This window comes from Salvelinus namaycush, chromosome 37 (genome assembly GCF_016432855.1).
Source record: "Salvelinus namaycush isolate Seneca chromosome 37, SaNama_1.0, whole genome shotgun sequence".
Classification (NCBI taxonomy): domain Eukaryota; kingdom Metazoa; phylum Chordata; class Actinopteri; order Salmoniformes; family Salmonidae; genus Salvelinus; species Salvelinus namaycush.
Window position 1 is genome coordinate 26,619,466 of NC_052343.1, and position 17,499 is coordinate 26,636,964.

At 41.9% G+C, this 17,499-nt stretch overlaps 1 protein-coding gene across 1 annotated transcript; it reads right to left on the minus strand.

The window, feature by feature from the left end:
* Positions 1–2,870: 2,870 nt before the first annotated feature.
* Positions 2,871–7,818, minus strand: LOC120030937 (zinc finger protein 524-like). The gene is made up of 4 exons (XM_038976441.1): positions 7,725–7,818; positions 7,413–7,479; positions 6,035–6,209; positions 2,871–3,221 (listed from the first exon to the last, which is right to left on the minus strand). Exons 1-4 carry the CDS (start codon positions 7,816–7,818, stop codon positions 2,871–2,873), a joined length of 687 nt encoding a protein of 228 aa, XP_038832369.1.
* Between the last annotated feature and the right edge of the window lie 9,681 nt (positions 7,819–17,499).

Genomic DNA, 17,499 nt, shown 5'->3' on the forward strand with positions numbered 1-17,499 from the left:
AATTACAATTTGGATGGTGTATTAATACACCCTTGTCACTACAAGGATAAATGCGTCCTTCCTAACTCATTTTCCTGAGAGGAAGGAAACCGCTCGGGGATTTCGCCATGAGACCAATGGTGACTTTAAAACAGTTACAGAGTTTAATGTCTGTGATAGGAGAAAACTGAGGATGGCTCAATAACCTTATAGTTACTCAGAGTGGTCTCATAGACTAGACGTAACATAGTAAATGTAAATCCGGGATACTCAAATTAGTATGATATGTTAAGTTTGGTATGGTTACATAAGACAGAAGGTTACTGAAGGCAAAACCAAAAGGAGGGTGGTTGGTCAGGGTGGATGGGTAGGCATACAACGTGAACGTCTAGCAACCCAAACGTTTCATGTTGAATCTCATCACGGACAACTTTAGCATTTTAGCAACTTTCCAACTACTTACTACTTTTAGCTACTTTGCAACAACTTAGCATGTTAGCTAACTCTTCTCATAACCCTAACCTTAACTCTTTAACCTAACTCCTAAACTGAACCCTAACCTCAACCCTAACCCCTAGCCTAGCTAATGTTAGCCAGCTAGCTAACGTTAACCACAACAAATTACAATTTGTAACATATCATGAGTTTTGCAAATTAGTAACATATTGTACGTTTTGGAAATTCTTAACACATTATACAAATTTTCATTCGAAACATATCAAACGAAATGGATGATGGACATCCACAAATGTATACATACCATACCATACGAAACGTAAAATATGATATTAAATGGAGCGTTGCAGATTTGCCTACAGAATAATACGAAATGCTCTGAGATCAGGTTGTCTAAATGACAGAGTGAAAAAAAGGAAGCCTGTACAGAATAAAAATATTCCAAAGATGCATCCTGTTTGCAATAAGGCACTAAAGTAACATTTTTAAAAATGTGGCAAAGAAATGAACTCTATTCCATTCATTTTTATCCTAAAAAACTCCCTAGCCTTTGCCGATGACAAGCATACCCATACCATGATGCAGCCACCACTATGCTTAAAAATATGAAGAGTGGTACTCTGATGTTGTCACGCTCGTCTTCGGGTGAAAGAGATGAGGACCAAGGCGCAGCGTGAAATGAATACATATTTAATAAACGAAGACGAAGAACACTTTACAAAACTAAACAAAACAACAAACCGACGAACGTGAAGCTATATAAACAATAAGTGCAGACACAGGCAACTTAGACATAGACAATCACCCACAAACCAACAGTGAAAACAGGCTACCTTAATATGGTTCCCAATCAGAGACAATGACAAACACCTGCCTCTGATTGAGAACCATATTAGGCCAAACAACAAACCCAACATAGAAACACAAAACATAGAATGCCCACCCAGCTCACGTCCTGACCAACTAAACAAAGACTAAACAAAGGAAATAAGGTCAGGAACGTGACAGATGTATTGTGTTTGATTTGCCCCAAACATAACACTTTTTTTAGTAAGGACATAAAGTTAAGCACAGGCAAAATCCTAGAGGAAACCCTGGTTCAGTCTGCTTTCCAACAGATACTGGGAGACAAATTCCCCTTTCAGCAGGACAACCTAAAACACAAGGAAAATATACACTGGAGTTGCTTACCAAGACAACATTGAATGTTCCTGAGTAGCCTAGTTACAGTTTTGAGTTAAATCGTCTTGAAAATCTATGGCAAGAGTTGAAAATGTCTATCTAGTAATGATCAACAACCAACTTGACAGAGCTTGAACTGTAAAAATAATAATGTGCAAATGTTGTAGAATCCAGGTGTGCAAAGCTCTTAGAGACCCAGAAAGACTCACTGCTAAAGGTGATTCCAACATGTATTGACTCAGGTGTGTGAATACTTACGTAAATTAGATATTTATGTTTTTCATTTTCAATACATTTGCAAACATTTCTCAAAACATGTTTTCACTTTGTCATTATGGGGTATTGTGTGTAGGAGAAAAGAATCTGTTAAATCCATGTTTAATTCAGGCTGTAACACAACAACATGTGGAATAACTCATGGTGTATGAACACTTTCTGAAGGCCCTGTACACACACAGGGAGGTTGAACTGAAATAAGTTAACATGATTAGCATTTATCATAAGCTTCAATTGCATCAGTGGTGCAATCAGCAACAACAAAACATTGGTCAGAATTCTGTTCTATGCATTTAACAAATTAGTGCACCTTGTTTTGAAGGCATAAGCAGCAGAAATCACAATGTAAAAACCATGTAAAAAGGACAAATTGGAGGCTATTGTTCTCAAATTTGAACACAAAATCCACTTTTCAAAAGTGCAAACGACAGTGTCTTTAATAGTAAGAAAGTTAAATAATCTCACTCAATAATAATTACAGCTCCCACAAGAGAAGAAAAAAATATAGTAATAAAGAACAATTTTACAATAAATCATTGTGACCGTTTTTTACAACATAATTGTTTGTACTTTGGTAGTGCAAAAGTATTGTTATAGCAGAATGTCAAAGGGTGACCTTTTTAGAATGTCCATTAACATTTTCCGCCCTATAGTTGTGGAAACAACGAAAATCGAAGGAATACTTGATTGGAAATGATTTATGAGATCAGTGATCATTTTCAGAATGGAAATAAAATACATTCAAGAGAAATTAATAAATAAATATAACCAATGTTCTCATTGGAAAGTACCATTCGGGTACTTTCGGTAATTTTCAATCCCTTTCAGTGTCAGAGTTGTCCAAGTTGAACACAGTGAAGCTACACCACCTTTGCTCTCCTCCTCCTCCTTCTCCTCCTCCTTCTCCTCCTCCTCCTCCTTCGCCTTCTCCTCCTCCTTCTCCTCCTCCTCCTTTCCTTTATTCAAGAGGATCAGCCTCAGGAAATGACCTCAGAATCTGGTTCAGAGTCAGAGTTGTCCAAGTTGGACACAGTGGAACTATACCACTCTTCTGTGCCCTCATCTTCATCCCCTCCTTCTCTTCCTCCTCCCCCTGCTCCTCTCTCGGACAGCATCGCCATAGCTGCCTGGTGGTAAGGGTGTTTGCGTCTGGTGTGTCGACGCAGGGTGTTGCGCTCGGCGAAGCGTGTGTGGCACAGCGGGCACTGGTAGGGCTTCTCTCCTGTGTGTACCCTCTGATGGCGCTGCAGCTCGCCCGCCTCCCTGAAACGCTTGGAGCAGATGGGGCACACAAAGTTCCTCTCGCCCGTGTGAATGTGCTTGTGTCTCTGTTCAGTGTCAAAGGACGAGGGTCACGTTTGTTAGATAATACTATACATTCATGTTCATATATTATGATATGTTTATACCTACTTATTACATAGCAGTCATTACAAGATGAAATCTGAAATCTGACCTAGTTCCACTTCAAACACAATCAAAACAGATAACGTCTGTAGCTATGAAGTGCTTTGAAAGGCTGGTCATGGCTCACATCAACACCATTATCCCAGAAACCCTAGACCCACTCCAATTTGCATACCACCCTAACAGATCCACAGATGATGCAATCTCTATTGCACTCCACACTGACCTTTCCCACCTGGACAAAAGGAACACCTATTTGAGAATGCTATTAATTTACTACAGCTCAGCGTTCAACACCATAGTGCCCTCAAAGCTCATCACTAAGCTAAGGACCCTGGTACTAAACACCTCCCTCTGCAACTGGATCCTGGACTTCCTGACGGGCCGCCCCCAGGTGGTAAGGGTAGGTAACAACACAGCCGCCACACTGATCCTCAACACAGGTGCCCTTCAGGGGTGCGTGCTCAGTCCCCTCCTGTACTCCCTGTTCACTCATGACTGCACGGCCAGGCATGACTCCAACACCATCATTAAGTTTGCCGATGACACACCAGTGGTAGGCCTGATCACCAACAACAACGAGACAGCCTATAGGGAGGAGGTCAGAGACCTGGCCGTGTGGTGCCAGGACAACAACCTCTCCTTCAACGTGATCAAGTCAAAGGAGATGATTGTGGACTACAGGAAAAGGAGGACCGAGCACGCCTCCATTCTCATCGACGGTCTGTAGTGGAGCTGGTTGAGAGCATCAAGTTCCTTGGTATCCACATTAGAGGTCGACCGATTATGATTTTTCAACGCCGATACCGATACTGATTATTGGAGGACAAAAAAAAGCCGATACCGATTAATCGGCCGATTAAAAAAATATATATAATATGTATTTATATATATATATATATATATATATATATATATATATATATATATATATATATATATATATATATATATCATACACACACACACATTTTTGTAATAATGACAATTGCAACAATACTGAATGAACAATGAACACTTATTTTAACTTAATATAATACATAAATAAAATCAATTTAGTCTCAAATAACATGAGAACATATGTTAAAACGAACCACCAGCTTTCATGGGTCTTCAATATTCCCAGTTAAGAAGTTTTGGGTTGTAGTGCAGAAAGCAGAGCTTGTCTGCATGTTCCCCTGTCAGTCTGCTCCTCCGTGAAACACAGACCTTATTTGAAGTAGATCAAGACATTCTCTATGGAAGACATGAACGGTAAAATAAAGAAGGAACCCCTTTCAAGTTCAGCCGCAAGTTATTACAGGAATTATAACGCGTCGACTATTTCTCTCTAAACCATATACCTTTGACTAATCCGGAAACTATCACCTCGAAAACAAAACGTTTTTTCCGTTCCGTATTTTATCTAACGGGTGGCATCCATGAGTATAAATATTCCTGTTACATTGCACAACCTTCGATGTTATGTCATAAAATTCTGGCAAATTAGTTCGCAAAGAGCCAGGTGGCCCAAACTGTTGCATATACCCTGACTCTGCGTACAATGAACGCAATAGAAATGACACAATTTCACCTGGTTAATATTGCCTGCTAACCTGGATTTCTTTTAGCTAAATATACAGGTTTAAAAATATATACTTGTGTATTGATTTTAAGAAAGGCATTGATGTTTATGGTTAAGTACACATTGGAGCAATGACAGTCATTGATTGATTGTTTTTTATAAGATAAGTTTAATAATAGCTAGCAATTTACCTTAGCTTACTGCATTCGCGTAACAGGCAGGCTCCTCGTGGAGTGCAATGTAATCAGGTGTTAGAGCATTGGACTAGTTAACTGTAAGGTTGCAAGATTGGATCCCCCGAGAATTCCGATTAATCGGTCGACCTCTAATCCACATCACCAACAAACTATCATGGTAGAAACACCAAGACAGTTGTGAAGAGGGCACAACAATGCTTATTCCCCCTCAGGAGACTGAAAAGATTTGGCATGGGTCCTCAGATCCTCAAAAGGCTCTACAGCTGCACCATCGAGAGCATCCTGACTGGTTGCATCACTGCCTGGTATGGCAACTGCTCGGCCTCCGACCGCAAGGCACTACAGAGGGTAGTGCGTTCGGCCCAGTACATCACTGGGGCCAAGCTTCCTGCCATCCAGGACCTCTATACCGGGCAGTGTCAGAGGAAGGCCCTAAAAATTGTCAAAGACTCCAGCCACCCCAGTCATAGACTGTTCTCTCTGCTACCACATGGCAAGCGGTACTGGAGCACCAAGTGTAGGTCAAAGAGGCTTCTAAATAGTTTTTACCCCCAAGCCATAAGACTCCTGAACATCTAATCAAATGGCTATCCAGACTATTTGCATTGCCCCCCCCCCCCCCCTCTTTTACACTGCTACAACTCTCTGTTATTATCTATGCATAGTCACTTTAAGAACTCTACCTACATGTACATATTACCTCAATTACCTCTGTACCGGTACCCCCTTATTTTACTGCTGCTCTTTAATTATTTGTTACTTTTATTTCTTGTTTTATTTCTTGTTTATTTTTTGTATTTTTTTAAACTGCATTGTTGGTTAGGGGCTTGTAAGTAAGCATTTCACTGTAAGGTCTACACCTGTTGTATTCGGTGCATGTGACAAATAAAATTTGATTTGAAAACAATATGTCATCATGAGCCCACCAAATCACCACACCACAAGTCAAACATTTATGAACAACTGAGCTCACCTGCAAATGGCTGGAGCGTTTGAAGGCCTTGCCACACTGCAGGCAGACATGGGGTTTGTTCTGAGAGTGGGTGATGGAGTGACGCTCCAGGTCAGACAGGTAGTAGAAGATCCTGGGGCAGAGAGCGCAGTAGAGTACCCTTCGTGGCCCAGAGGAGGGAGAGGAGGCTGGGGACAGGGGGTCCAGAGGGTCCAGGGGGTTCAGGTTCCTGGGTCCGCTGGAGGGGAAGATGGGGGCAAGGGGAGGGGAGGGAGGAGCGGTGGCGGAGGAGAAGTAGAGATGGTCGTCCCATGGGAGGGAGGTGTGCTTTGACTCTGGGGCTTTTGATTGGTCGGATGCCTCCAAACTGAAGTCAAAGGACAGAGAAGGGGATTGCGGGTGTGTAAGGGGAGGGCCTTTAGTAGGAGATGACCCATTTGGGACAGACTCCATTTGGGTTTCTTCAGTAGATAGTGACTGATGATTGGTGTTGGGGTCACAACAGTTTGGTTCAGTGTGTTTGTGAGGAGGTAAGCTGAGTAGAACTGCTTTAGAACTGCCATCAGCACTGGGCTGCTTGGAGGGAGGGCAGGAGACCACAGAGGGGGAGGTCAGGGGGGCGGGAGGGTTAACGATGGGACTCTCTCTTGATAGGATGGTAGGGGAGTTGTTGGGTGTCGATCTAATAACTGGGTGGGAGGGATTGGCAGGGAGGGATGACACTGATGTGGCGAGCTGACCAGAAGAGAGAGAGAGAGAAAGAGGGGATGAAGAGGAGGCAGTGATTTGGGAGAGCTGACCGGTGGAGGGGTCAATGAGAGCAATGGCGGTGGAGGTAGAGGAGAGGAGAAGGAACATAGAGGTGGAGGCACTGGGAGTGTTCTGGGTGAGGGAGAGGGGGAGAGAGAAGGCCAGGAGGCCTGGGTTGGCATCAGTCTTGGTTAGGGGAATGGAGGAGAGCTGGGTGGAGGAGGGGAAGAGGAGGATGGGGGTGTTGGAGGGGTTAGTCAGGATCTGGATAGGCTGAGGGGGTTGGAGGTGTACAGCAGAACCAGAGGGTTGGGAAACAGCAGCACTAGCCTCACTAACAGATTTCACACCTGAATCTAGAACCTTAGGGGGTTCCGCATTCTGTGAGAGTTCTGGGTTCTTTGAGTGTTCTGTATTTTTTAGAAGTTCTGACTTCTGTGAGGGTTTCATAGACGTAATAGGAGCGGGACATATGTTTTCCTTGTGTGTGTGTGGAGTTTTTACTAAACTTTGGCTGAGGTAAGTGACCCCTGCTGTGGTTATATGAGACGACCTGTCATCCTCTACCTCCAATGAGCTGGACTGCACCTTTGGCTGGCTTGAGGGGGGGTTGTCTGGCCTGGATGAGTCCATTTGGGGCACTTTGTGCCCCTCGGGGTTGAGTGTGTATGGAATACCCTGGTCATCTATCAGGAGAAGACCTTCACTTTCAGAGTCTATGGAAGAGAGGGAGGTGAACACGGAGGTAGAGAAGAACAAGGGATACAAGAGAGGTCCCCCAAAAATGTCAGCTCCATCCATTCTCAATATAGAATCCTCTTCATCATCATCACCATCATCTTCCTCTACTATGTCCCTATCTCCATCCCCCTCTACCTCATCTACCTCCATAAGCAGTGAGCTCTCATGCCAAAGGCTCCTCTCCTTGATCTCTCTCTTTTTAGGGAAGCTCAGATCCAACACTTCTCCCTCCTCTTCCTCTCTTCTCCCCCAAACTCCTTTCCCTGCCTCCGCTCTCTCTCCTCTATCCTCTCCTGGTCTCTCTTTTCCACCATGACATCGACTAGGGGGTAGGAAAAGTGGGATCACTCTCTCATCCTCTCTATCGTTCCTTTCTTTCTCCGCCCTTATCCCTCCATCCCTCTCTGCCTTGGCTGTGTCGGCCATGAGAGGCGTTTCAGGGACAATGGGACTACCATTCCTGTCTTGTGTAACATCCTTCTCTCCATCTCTCCTCTGATCCCTCTCTTCTGTCTCCATCCTGTAGAGAGGCTCCTCAGTGTGTTCTATCTCTTCAACACACACATCCTCCATCTGACCCGTACCAGTCACAGTAGTGGAGGTCAGGGCATTTCAACTGGTCCCAGACCAAACAGCTCTGGCTTCTAACCTACTCCCTTTAGAATCAGAGGGAGGCACGTCTTTGGCAGAGCTGAGAGCTGCAGAGTCTGTGATTGGCCTGTTGCACAATCCAGGAACATCTGATTTGACTCTGATTGGTTGATCGCACACACCAGGAAGTCCACTCTTGACTGTGATTGGTTGGTTGAGCCCGCAGGGCGCTCTCCCAGCCCCTCCTCGTTTGGCCTAAAAAGGTTTTGATTCGACACCTGTACTGTTTAAGGGAGCATTATTGGAGGTTACCTGGTGGGCAGGATAAGATCAAGGAGTCCACTGGCTCCTCATGGATCTCTGGCCAGTCCCCGATCTCTTCAAGGATTGGCCGACACTCCTGTTATCTGAGCCACCATTGGTCAGAACCCCTGTCTGTTGAGAATCCATTTTGGAACATGCCTGAATCTGTAAAATGGGGATTCAATATTTTATCATCTTAACAAGAGATTAATTATCACAATCAAATAATAAGAGGACTTGTCAATCAAATGACTATAGGCTTCATTGATAAGGAAGATGTCCTGAGGTGCCCAGGTGTCTTTATGCTATTTCACAGGATATCAGAGCAGCAAAATTAGGAAGTTGATTAAATTAGTATCGTGTTGTTAGAATATTTTACTTGTTCTTTCATTGTGCATAATGAAATATGCCTAGACTCAAACTATTCACATAGACTAAATAGGCTATTATGAATTTCTTAAACTCCTATTCTTGTTTTACTACAAAAACAGGGGCTTCAGGAAGTATTCACACCCTTTGACCTGTTCCGCATTTTGTTGTGTTAAAACCTGAATTGAAAATGGGTTAAATTGAGATATTTTTGTCACCGGCCTACCACACAATACCCCATAATGTCCAAGTGGAATTATGTTTTTCGAAATTTTTACAAATTCATTAAAAATTAAAAGCTGAAATGTCTTGAGTCAATAAGTATTCAATCTCTTTGTTATGGCAAGCCTAAATAAAGCCAGGAGTAAAATATTGCTTAACAGGTCACATAATAAATTGCATGGACTCAATCTCTGTGCTATAATATTTTTTAACATGAATGATTACCTCATCTCTGTACCCCAATTATCTCTAAGGTCCCTCAGTCGAGCAGTGAATTTCAAACACAGATTCAACCACAAATACCAGGGAAGTTTTCCAATGCCTCGCAAAGAAGGGCATCTATTGGTAAATGGGTAAAAAAAATCCCTTTGAGCATGGTGAAGTTATTAATTACACTTTGGATGGTGTATCAATACACCCAGTCACTACAAAGATACAGGTGTCCTTCCTATCTGAGTTGCCGGAGATTTCACCATGAGGCCAATGGTGACTTTAACAGTTACAGGGTTGAATGGCTGTGATAGGAGAAAACTGAGGATGGATCAACAACATTGTAGCTACTCGACAATACTAACCTAATTGACAGAGTGAAAAGAAGGAAGCCTGTACAGAATACAAATATTCCAAAACATGAATCCTGGTAATACTGCAAAAAATGTGCAATTCACTTTTTGTCTTGGATACAACGTGTTGTGTTTGGGGCAAATCCAATACAACACACATTACTGAGTACCACTCTCCATATTTTCAAACATAGTGGTGGCTGCATCATGTTATGGGTATGCTTGTAATCGTTAAGGACTGCTGAGTTTTTCAGGATAAAAAAGCTACAGACAAAATACTAGCGGAAAACCTGGTTCAGTCTGCTTTCCACCAGACACTGGGATTTGAATTCACCTTTCAACAGGACAATAACCTAAAACACAAGGCCAAATCTACACTGGAGTTGCTTACCAAGAAGACAGTGAATGTTCCTGAGTGTTCGAGTTACAGTGTTGGCTTAAATATGCTTGAAAATCTATGGCAAGCTCTGAAAATGGTTCTCTAGCAATGATCAACAACCAATTTGACAGAGTTAAAAGAATTTTGAAAAGAATAATGGGCAAATGTTGCACAATCCAGGTGTGCAAAGCTGTTAGAGATGTACCCAGAAAGACTCACAGCTGTAATCGCTGCCAAAGGTGATTTTAACATGTATTGACTCAGGGGGTTGAATAGTTTTTAATCAAGATATTTTTGTGTTTTATTTTTCATTCATTTGTTTAAAAATATATTAAAAAACATGTTTGAATTTTTCTTCCACTTTGACATTACAGAGTATTTTGTGTAGATTGTTGGGGGGGAAACTGACAATTAAAACCATTTTAATCGCAATCTGTAACACAACAAAATGTGTAAAAAGTCCAGGGGTGTGAATACTTTCTGAAGGCCCTGTAGGTTAAATCATCCCCATCACCTTCATAACATCCCCACCGCCACCTTCCACCTCGTCATTATCACCATTACATTGTCACCATCATCATCAATGATCGTCATCATCAACAACATTATCATCATTCAAACCGGTTCCAATTCCTGCTGTTATCTCAATAACTTGAGGCGAGATTTGTTTTAACGGCTACAGCGTGTGGTCTCATGCTCTACAATCGGTGATTACCTGATATGCTTAATTGCTATGATTGTCAATCTTAAAAATGTAACGCAGCATGCGTAAATTACGCACATGTTACATTACATTTACTGTTATTATGGACTTCACTGGTTTTATATAATTTGCTTACCGGGCTCTAAACAAAGTCGCCAATATACCACATGGCATGAACGCAACAGTCTGCAGTGGAGGGTTCAAGAGAGCATGATGTCAGCGAAATCATACTATCCGGGGTAAAGCCCATTTTTTCTTTCGATTTCAGAATTTCATTTGTGCGCCATAGTCTAATACAAAATAAGACATTCGTTAAATATTTGGCAACGGGTTTGGGTCGACATCATATTTGTTTTCCTCCATTTGAACCCTTATCCATCATTGTACTGTATTTATGTTGGAATAAAAAGTGTCGCTGTTCATGGGAGACGCCATTGCGCGCAGTCCGAGGTCCGAATAGCCAAACCCTGTTTCATATCTGTAGATGTACTGCGCATCAATGGACACGACACTCGAACCTGGGACAATGTTTGCTAACTGCATTTAATGTAATATATTCGGCTCTTGTCATATATACATATATTCATATACCTAGCTCATATATCAAGCACATATATTAAGCATTAATTAGGAGGCCTTAGGGTTCTAGAGCCTGCTTGTGACCATAGGATTAAAAGCTTGCAAAACACACCCCATGACAAGGCACAAGACTGATCTTGCACAACACAAGGTTCCCCATTGACACAATGGTTCTTCAGTGTCTCAAGGATGCTAGAGCGCCAAAACTAAACCGCCTGACTTAAGTAATTGCTCACATCCCTCTAATCAGGAAACCCCCTAGCCCCAGATAGTAACGGCCAGTTACAGTTCCCCTTATCTCATGACTCCTGGACACACACAAATATTTCATCTCGCACGAACACACACACCTCACTCCCATCTCTACTGGTCGGGTGCCAAGAGCAGAGGACTCTGCTGTGCACCAATGGGGCTACTGCTAAGGCCAGAGCAGACCCGCCTCCAACTCTTCAGGACCAGTCAGAAGACCGACACGAAGAGATTCTACCTACATTGTTCCATGTATAAAATCTGCTGTAATCTCTGTTTAGGTTACCCTTTTCAGCTGACTCCTTAAGAGCCATAGGATTAGGTCCGTGTCACGCTAAACTGCCGGACAAGATATCTTTGACTTTAATAAACTGCCTTTTGCTATACTTGATTCCACTCTGTCCAGTGTCCATGATTTGGTCTCACTCTCCAGTAAATGAAACACCAACAAAACTTGGTAGCAGAGGATGGTTTCAACATCTGAATTCGATCTATGACAAGTTGGTGTGAGAGGAGACAAATCATTGAGCGCAAACCAGACGGAAGAGTGACCTGTCACCAGGAGACATCGGCCATTCAACTTGCCTCAGGAAACTGATCAGAGCGCTCGACATAAAAAGTAAGCAGAGCCTGTTAAATCAAAAATCTGCATATTATATTTTAGTTAATTGCCAAATTTTTGATCAGTAGTACTGAGCGTGAGTATGAATTGCTGTTAAATTACTTTTAAGAAATTAAGGCATGGTTAAAAGATATCTTGCATGGAAAATATATTGATAAATGTTTAAATTGATGTCTCAATGGAGACTTGTTAACCGAATCTGCATGTAAAATGTCCTATTGATAAGTTGTGTACTATCGAATAGGTCTTGTATGAGGTGTGGTTGAACCGAATCTGCATAGACCTATTACTTAGGCTGTGTCTGAGGTGTGGTTCCAGGTGTATTAATGAACTGAAATCTGCACGGAAAACCGTCCTGTTGATCAGGTTGTGTATGAAGGGAAGTTAAATGATAAATGAACTGAAATCTGCATAGAAAACCGTCCTGTTGATCAGGTTATGTATGAAGTGAAGTTAAATGATAAATGAACTGAAATCTGCATAGAAAACCGTCCTGTTGATCAGGTTATGTATGAAGTGAAGTTAAATGGACTGAAATCTGCATAGAAAACCGTCCTATTTTAAATAGGTTATGTATGAAGTGAAGTCGGAAAAATTTATTTGTGTGCTAAGATAGCAAAAGTATGTGCAGGTTCGAAGTTGACATGGGTTGAAGCCCTGCCTCTGGCGTTGATGGCCATGAGAGCCTCTCCAGGGGCAGGCACCCATCTCTCTCCTCATGAGATAATGACTGGAAGAGTCATGCCTGGTCCACCAAGAGAGGGAGGTCATATGCCCGCTCTTGATGTCTGATTATGTGAAACTACTGACGGAACTCTCTGCAGCACTCTCTACCCAGGTTCGCAAGGTCCAAGAGGGGGAGCTGCCGGGAGACACGCCACCACTGAAGGTAAAAGTTGGTGACTGGGTGAGGGTTAAAGTCCACAAGAGAAAGTGGCTGGAACCCAGGTGGACTGGACCGTACGAAGTGAAGGAGGTTACTTCACACTCAGTTCAGGTCAAAGGTAAATCAGGCGCACCTTGGCACCACCTCACACATTGCACTCCAGCTCCAATTCCTTCCAGAACACTGACAGAAGTCAGAGCTGATTTGAGCGGCCTAAATTCGATTCCAAATGAAGACACTTCTGACTCAGGTGATGCGGCATCAAACTCCGCCTCCCCTGAAAAAGGAACCTCGCCCAGTTAGAGGGACATTTCTCCCTCCCTGGGCAAGGCTAGGAATATCTGGCCCCTTATTTGTGATATTCCTACTGATATTTGGGGTGTCCCTGGGCACTTTCACATGGTTAATAGAACAACTATAACCGGATCCCCATGGCGCTTTATGATTGTATCCCTATGTATGTATTGTATCAGGCTTTTATGCAAGAAAAAGTAAGGACATGTATATAAATTACATAACCATATATACTTAAGTTACATATTAACCACATACTATAATCTCACATTATTTGTCACGGACACTCTAGTCTAACTAGGTAATAACAGATAAAAACAAAAATGATAAAACAAAAAGTTATAATAAGAAACTAATATGGCTCAAATTGAGAAGGTTGAATAGACTGAGTGGAGAGCTGTGCAGAGAATGGACAGAAGATGGCAGTATTGCAGCACTCAACGGTCTCCCAGCCGACGGGGAGCCTGATTGAATGCTGGTGACATAGAGAAAAACTTAAAACCAATTCGGAGTAGAGAGAATACATTTAATAACTTATTTAGGTTAAATTTACAGACTAATGTTATTATTGTTATGGATTGGCTGACATGCGATATAAATTTAACGAAGTATATGGTAAGTTTACACTTTGGAGTGGAGAAAGTTGAGAAGTTGATTTTACTTATACGATAGTTTTGCTGCTAAACTCAGTTGGAGTAACTAGATGTTTTGCCTAGATGCATGAATAAGACAGTTATTTTTGATATTGTATTGGCTAGTTGCTGCGTTCTGAATCCAGGTTGAGCGCTAATAAACGCATATCTTTATTTGAACTATACTAATCTATTTGATAAAATTACTAAACCTGTATATTTAACATTTGATAATGATTGGCAAATCCATATATTTAACCACAACTTTGAATTTAGCATTGGGTATTATAGGAGGAACGGGATACAATTTGTTCTTTCCCCACCGGGTGTGGCCGTATTAAATTATGCTAGAGAAAATTGGTTGTGTCATTTAGAGGGAAAATGTGTGAATTATAGCTTTGAGTTACTTTTCAAAAGTTGCTAAAAGTTATTGGTTTTTGTTTAGGTAACACCAGAGAATTCGAACAATAAGTAAACGTATTCTAAATGTGATCTGTTTTCATTATGGTGAACAATGACCGGCTCGCAAACTGGTATGGCTGGCTGGGAATTTTTAAAGGGACAGTACACGTTTATCACAGTTGTGTGAATGAGTTACATGAAACATCGGGGAAATTTAAAACGAATGATTTGAGGGTATTATCATAATTATTAGGTTTTGTTTTTGTGGTAAACGTTTGGGTTAAGGGGTTTCCGTGTTCCGAGAGACAAGATAATATTAGGAGTTTTACTTTCTGAGTTTTATTTAGACAAGGGACTTTTTTAAGATAAAGGGTTCTTTTGGTATGTCTAGACATGGTATGGAACACGAGTGTAAAAGGGTGGTGTGACCTTTTGACCTATTTTCATTGCATTTTCCTGTGGTTTGATCACCCACGGGGGGATGTAGTGAGGATAATGAATTTGTGGTCATTTGGGATACTAGTTTTGAGGTAAATTGATTATAATAGAGTTTATAACTCTTGACCATAATTGTAGTTTTAACCACAGAGGAGTCAGGATTCTGTTTTTAAACATTGGCTATGACGGTTTTGAATGGGCTGTTATTGATTTGGTATTATAGCAGAAAAATCCCATTTGTCATCGATAATAAATGGGGGAAGATATGATACATTGAGGTTTGAACAGGAGATATTTTAAGCCTATAGGGCATGAAAATACATAAGCATTTAAATTATTAATGTAAAGAAATAGGTTTCAGTTCTCGGAGGAGTGATCCTGGAGGGAAAGAGAGCTTATTAGTAAAGAAAGGATTTTATATGGTTAGCATTTGTTTTGGCCATTAGAAGATTTTTATTTAAATAGTATTAAAATTGACAGGGGTATATGACATATGTGATGATTTAGGATTATTGATAGGATAGAGATAGGTTTATTAAGGTTATGTAAGGACTTTAGAGATTGACATTATAAGACATGTTGTTATTTTTAAATCCATGATTTCAGATAAAGTCAAAACAGTGAGACACTTAGTTAATATTGCAAAGGAACACATAGTTGTTATTGACTATTATAAAAAAAAAAAAAGGCAGACAGAGGGGTCTAACCCGCACTGTTGAGACCTTGAAGGTTTGAGAGTTGAGTGGGGAGGGTGGACCAGGAAATGAGCAAGGTAGGCTGTGAAATAAGATAGGAGAGAAAGGGTTTAACATATATAAGCAGCACAGATACATTTTAAAGTAGATAAGTCACTTGACAGAGAATTGGAAAAGAATAGATATGAAAGTACGCCCAAGGGAGAATTGGATATGCGGCGAATGAAAGGGACGTTCCTATATTATAATGTAGAACATAAGAATATTTTACTAATCTTACCTAAGTCATTAATTAGAGTAGGTAAGGTTGATACCTGGCCAGAGCCAGATATCAAACGGGGGAGGGGTACATTGGGGTCTAGGATAGGATGGGGCCTATTGGATAATAAACTAATTTAAAATTAAAAATTTCTAGCTAACAAATAGGCATAGAAGTTAAATATATAATCAGATAGAACAATTGAGAAACTGTTTGTTAACCAAACCTGTATGTCCAAGATTTTATGCATTGCAGGTGAATTAAAGGAGAAGGTGATTCACCCGACCTGGGGGCATATCGCACTTGGAGGGTGAGACACACTGACACTGCCGAATGATCACAGAGTTAAGGAGAAGAACCGTTGCTAATAGAGTTCGGGGATCAACTCCTTAATGAAGAAATCCCTGACCCCGCCCTTTCATCACTGTGTACGTTCATAGAAGTGAAAGTGTTGCTTGATCTCTGGCTGATGATGTGTTCTCTGGGAGAGGATGGGGCTTCACAGGACTGCTTGTAGTCCTGAGCTGTCTGATTAGGATACGATGGGGATGTTACCATCACAGTACTGCCAGAACCACCACCAGTTCCAACGGACCAGGGTTCAGCCGGCCTCCTCCACCACTTCAAGACCAAGTCCCACGCCATCACCTAAGCTCTCCAATCTGGTACAGGTAATAAATGTAAAAGACATCTCAGATAGTGACCAATTGGGGACTGAAACTGGTTATGAGGAAAGGGAGAATATGTGGTTGGCCTATATGAGATACACAGCCAAAACACTTAATAGAAAGGACTGTGTCGTATGTGGACATGCCAGACCTATTCTGGCTGCTCACCCATTTGCCCTAAGCAATGGGAAAGGTTGGATGTGCATATTGGAAAGTTTCTATTATAATAAGCCAAATTCAACCCTGTGTAAAACTCTGAGTCTTGTGTTCCCAGAAGTCCCTCCCACAAGACACCATGGGGGGTTAAGGCATATGGGGGATATTACAGCTGTATCACTGGTACAGGTAGAGGTATAGACTATGGGAGGCTCCCTACTACTGCCTGCATCACTAATGTCACTATTAACTAGAGGTGTTGCTGATGTATGGTGGATGTGTGGACCTGCCAGGCGGTTGACCCCATTTTGAAAGGAGATTGTCAGGGCACATGTGCTTTGGCCAGTCTGATAAACACCATTGCCTATTATTGAGGCTACAGCTAACCACCTCCTGGGAGCTGCACATGACACAGAGGTTCGGGACCAAACCAGGAGACGGCAGAACCGTGACGCTCCTTGGTCCGAGGGTACAGATAACATCCACACCAACCTGTTGGGGGTCCCAATAGGGGTCCCCCACGAATTCCAGGCATTAAACAGAAATGATGGCCTGTGGCATTTATTGCCCATTATTGGCCCAGCTATTGTTGATGCTAAGCATAATGCCTGGATCAATTATATTTATTATAATTAACAGCGATTTGTTAACTACACCCACACAGCAATTACGAGGATGGCTGAACAATTGGATGCTACCTCTCAAACCAGTAGACAAAATAGACTAGCCCTGGACATGATTCTGGCCAACCAGGGAGGTGTATGTAAAATGTTTGGAGAACAGTGTTGGACGTTTGTCCCTAACAATACTAGTCCGGATGGGAGCATTTCAAAAGCTCTGAGTGGGTTGGCAAGGTTATCGGTGGAGATGAAGGGTCTTGCAGGTGTGGAGGAGAGTGGACTGTTCCCCTGGCTGGGTGGTTGGTTTGGTAAGTACACTGCAATGATGATTACTGGATTTCTGACCCTAGTTGTTGTTTTTCTTA

Coding starts and splice junctions, on each gene's coding strand:
- LOC120030937 (XM_038976441.1), bottom strand. CDS start 7,818: ATGGTGGAAAAGAGAGACCAGGAGAGGATAGAGGAGAGAGAGCGGAGG. Junction 7,480..7,724: donor GAGGAAGAGGAGGGAGAAGT/GTTGGATCTGAG, acceptor TCTCTTCCATAG/ACTCTGAAAGTGAAGGTCTT. Junction 3,222..6,034: donor AACGCTCCAGCCATTTGCAG/GTGAGCTCAGTT, acceptor GACACTGAACAG/AGACACAAGCACATTCACAC.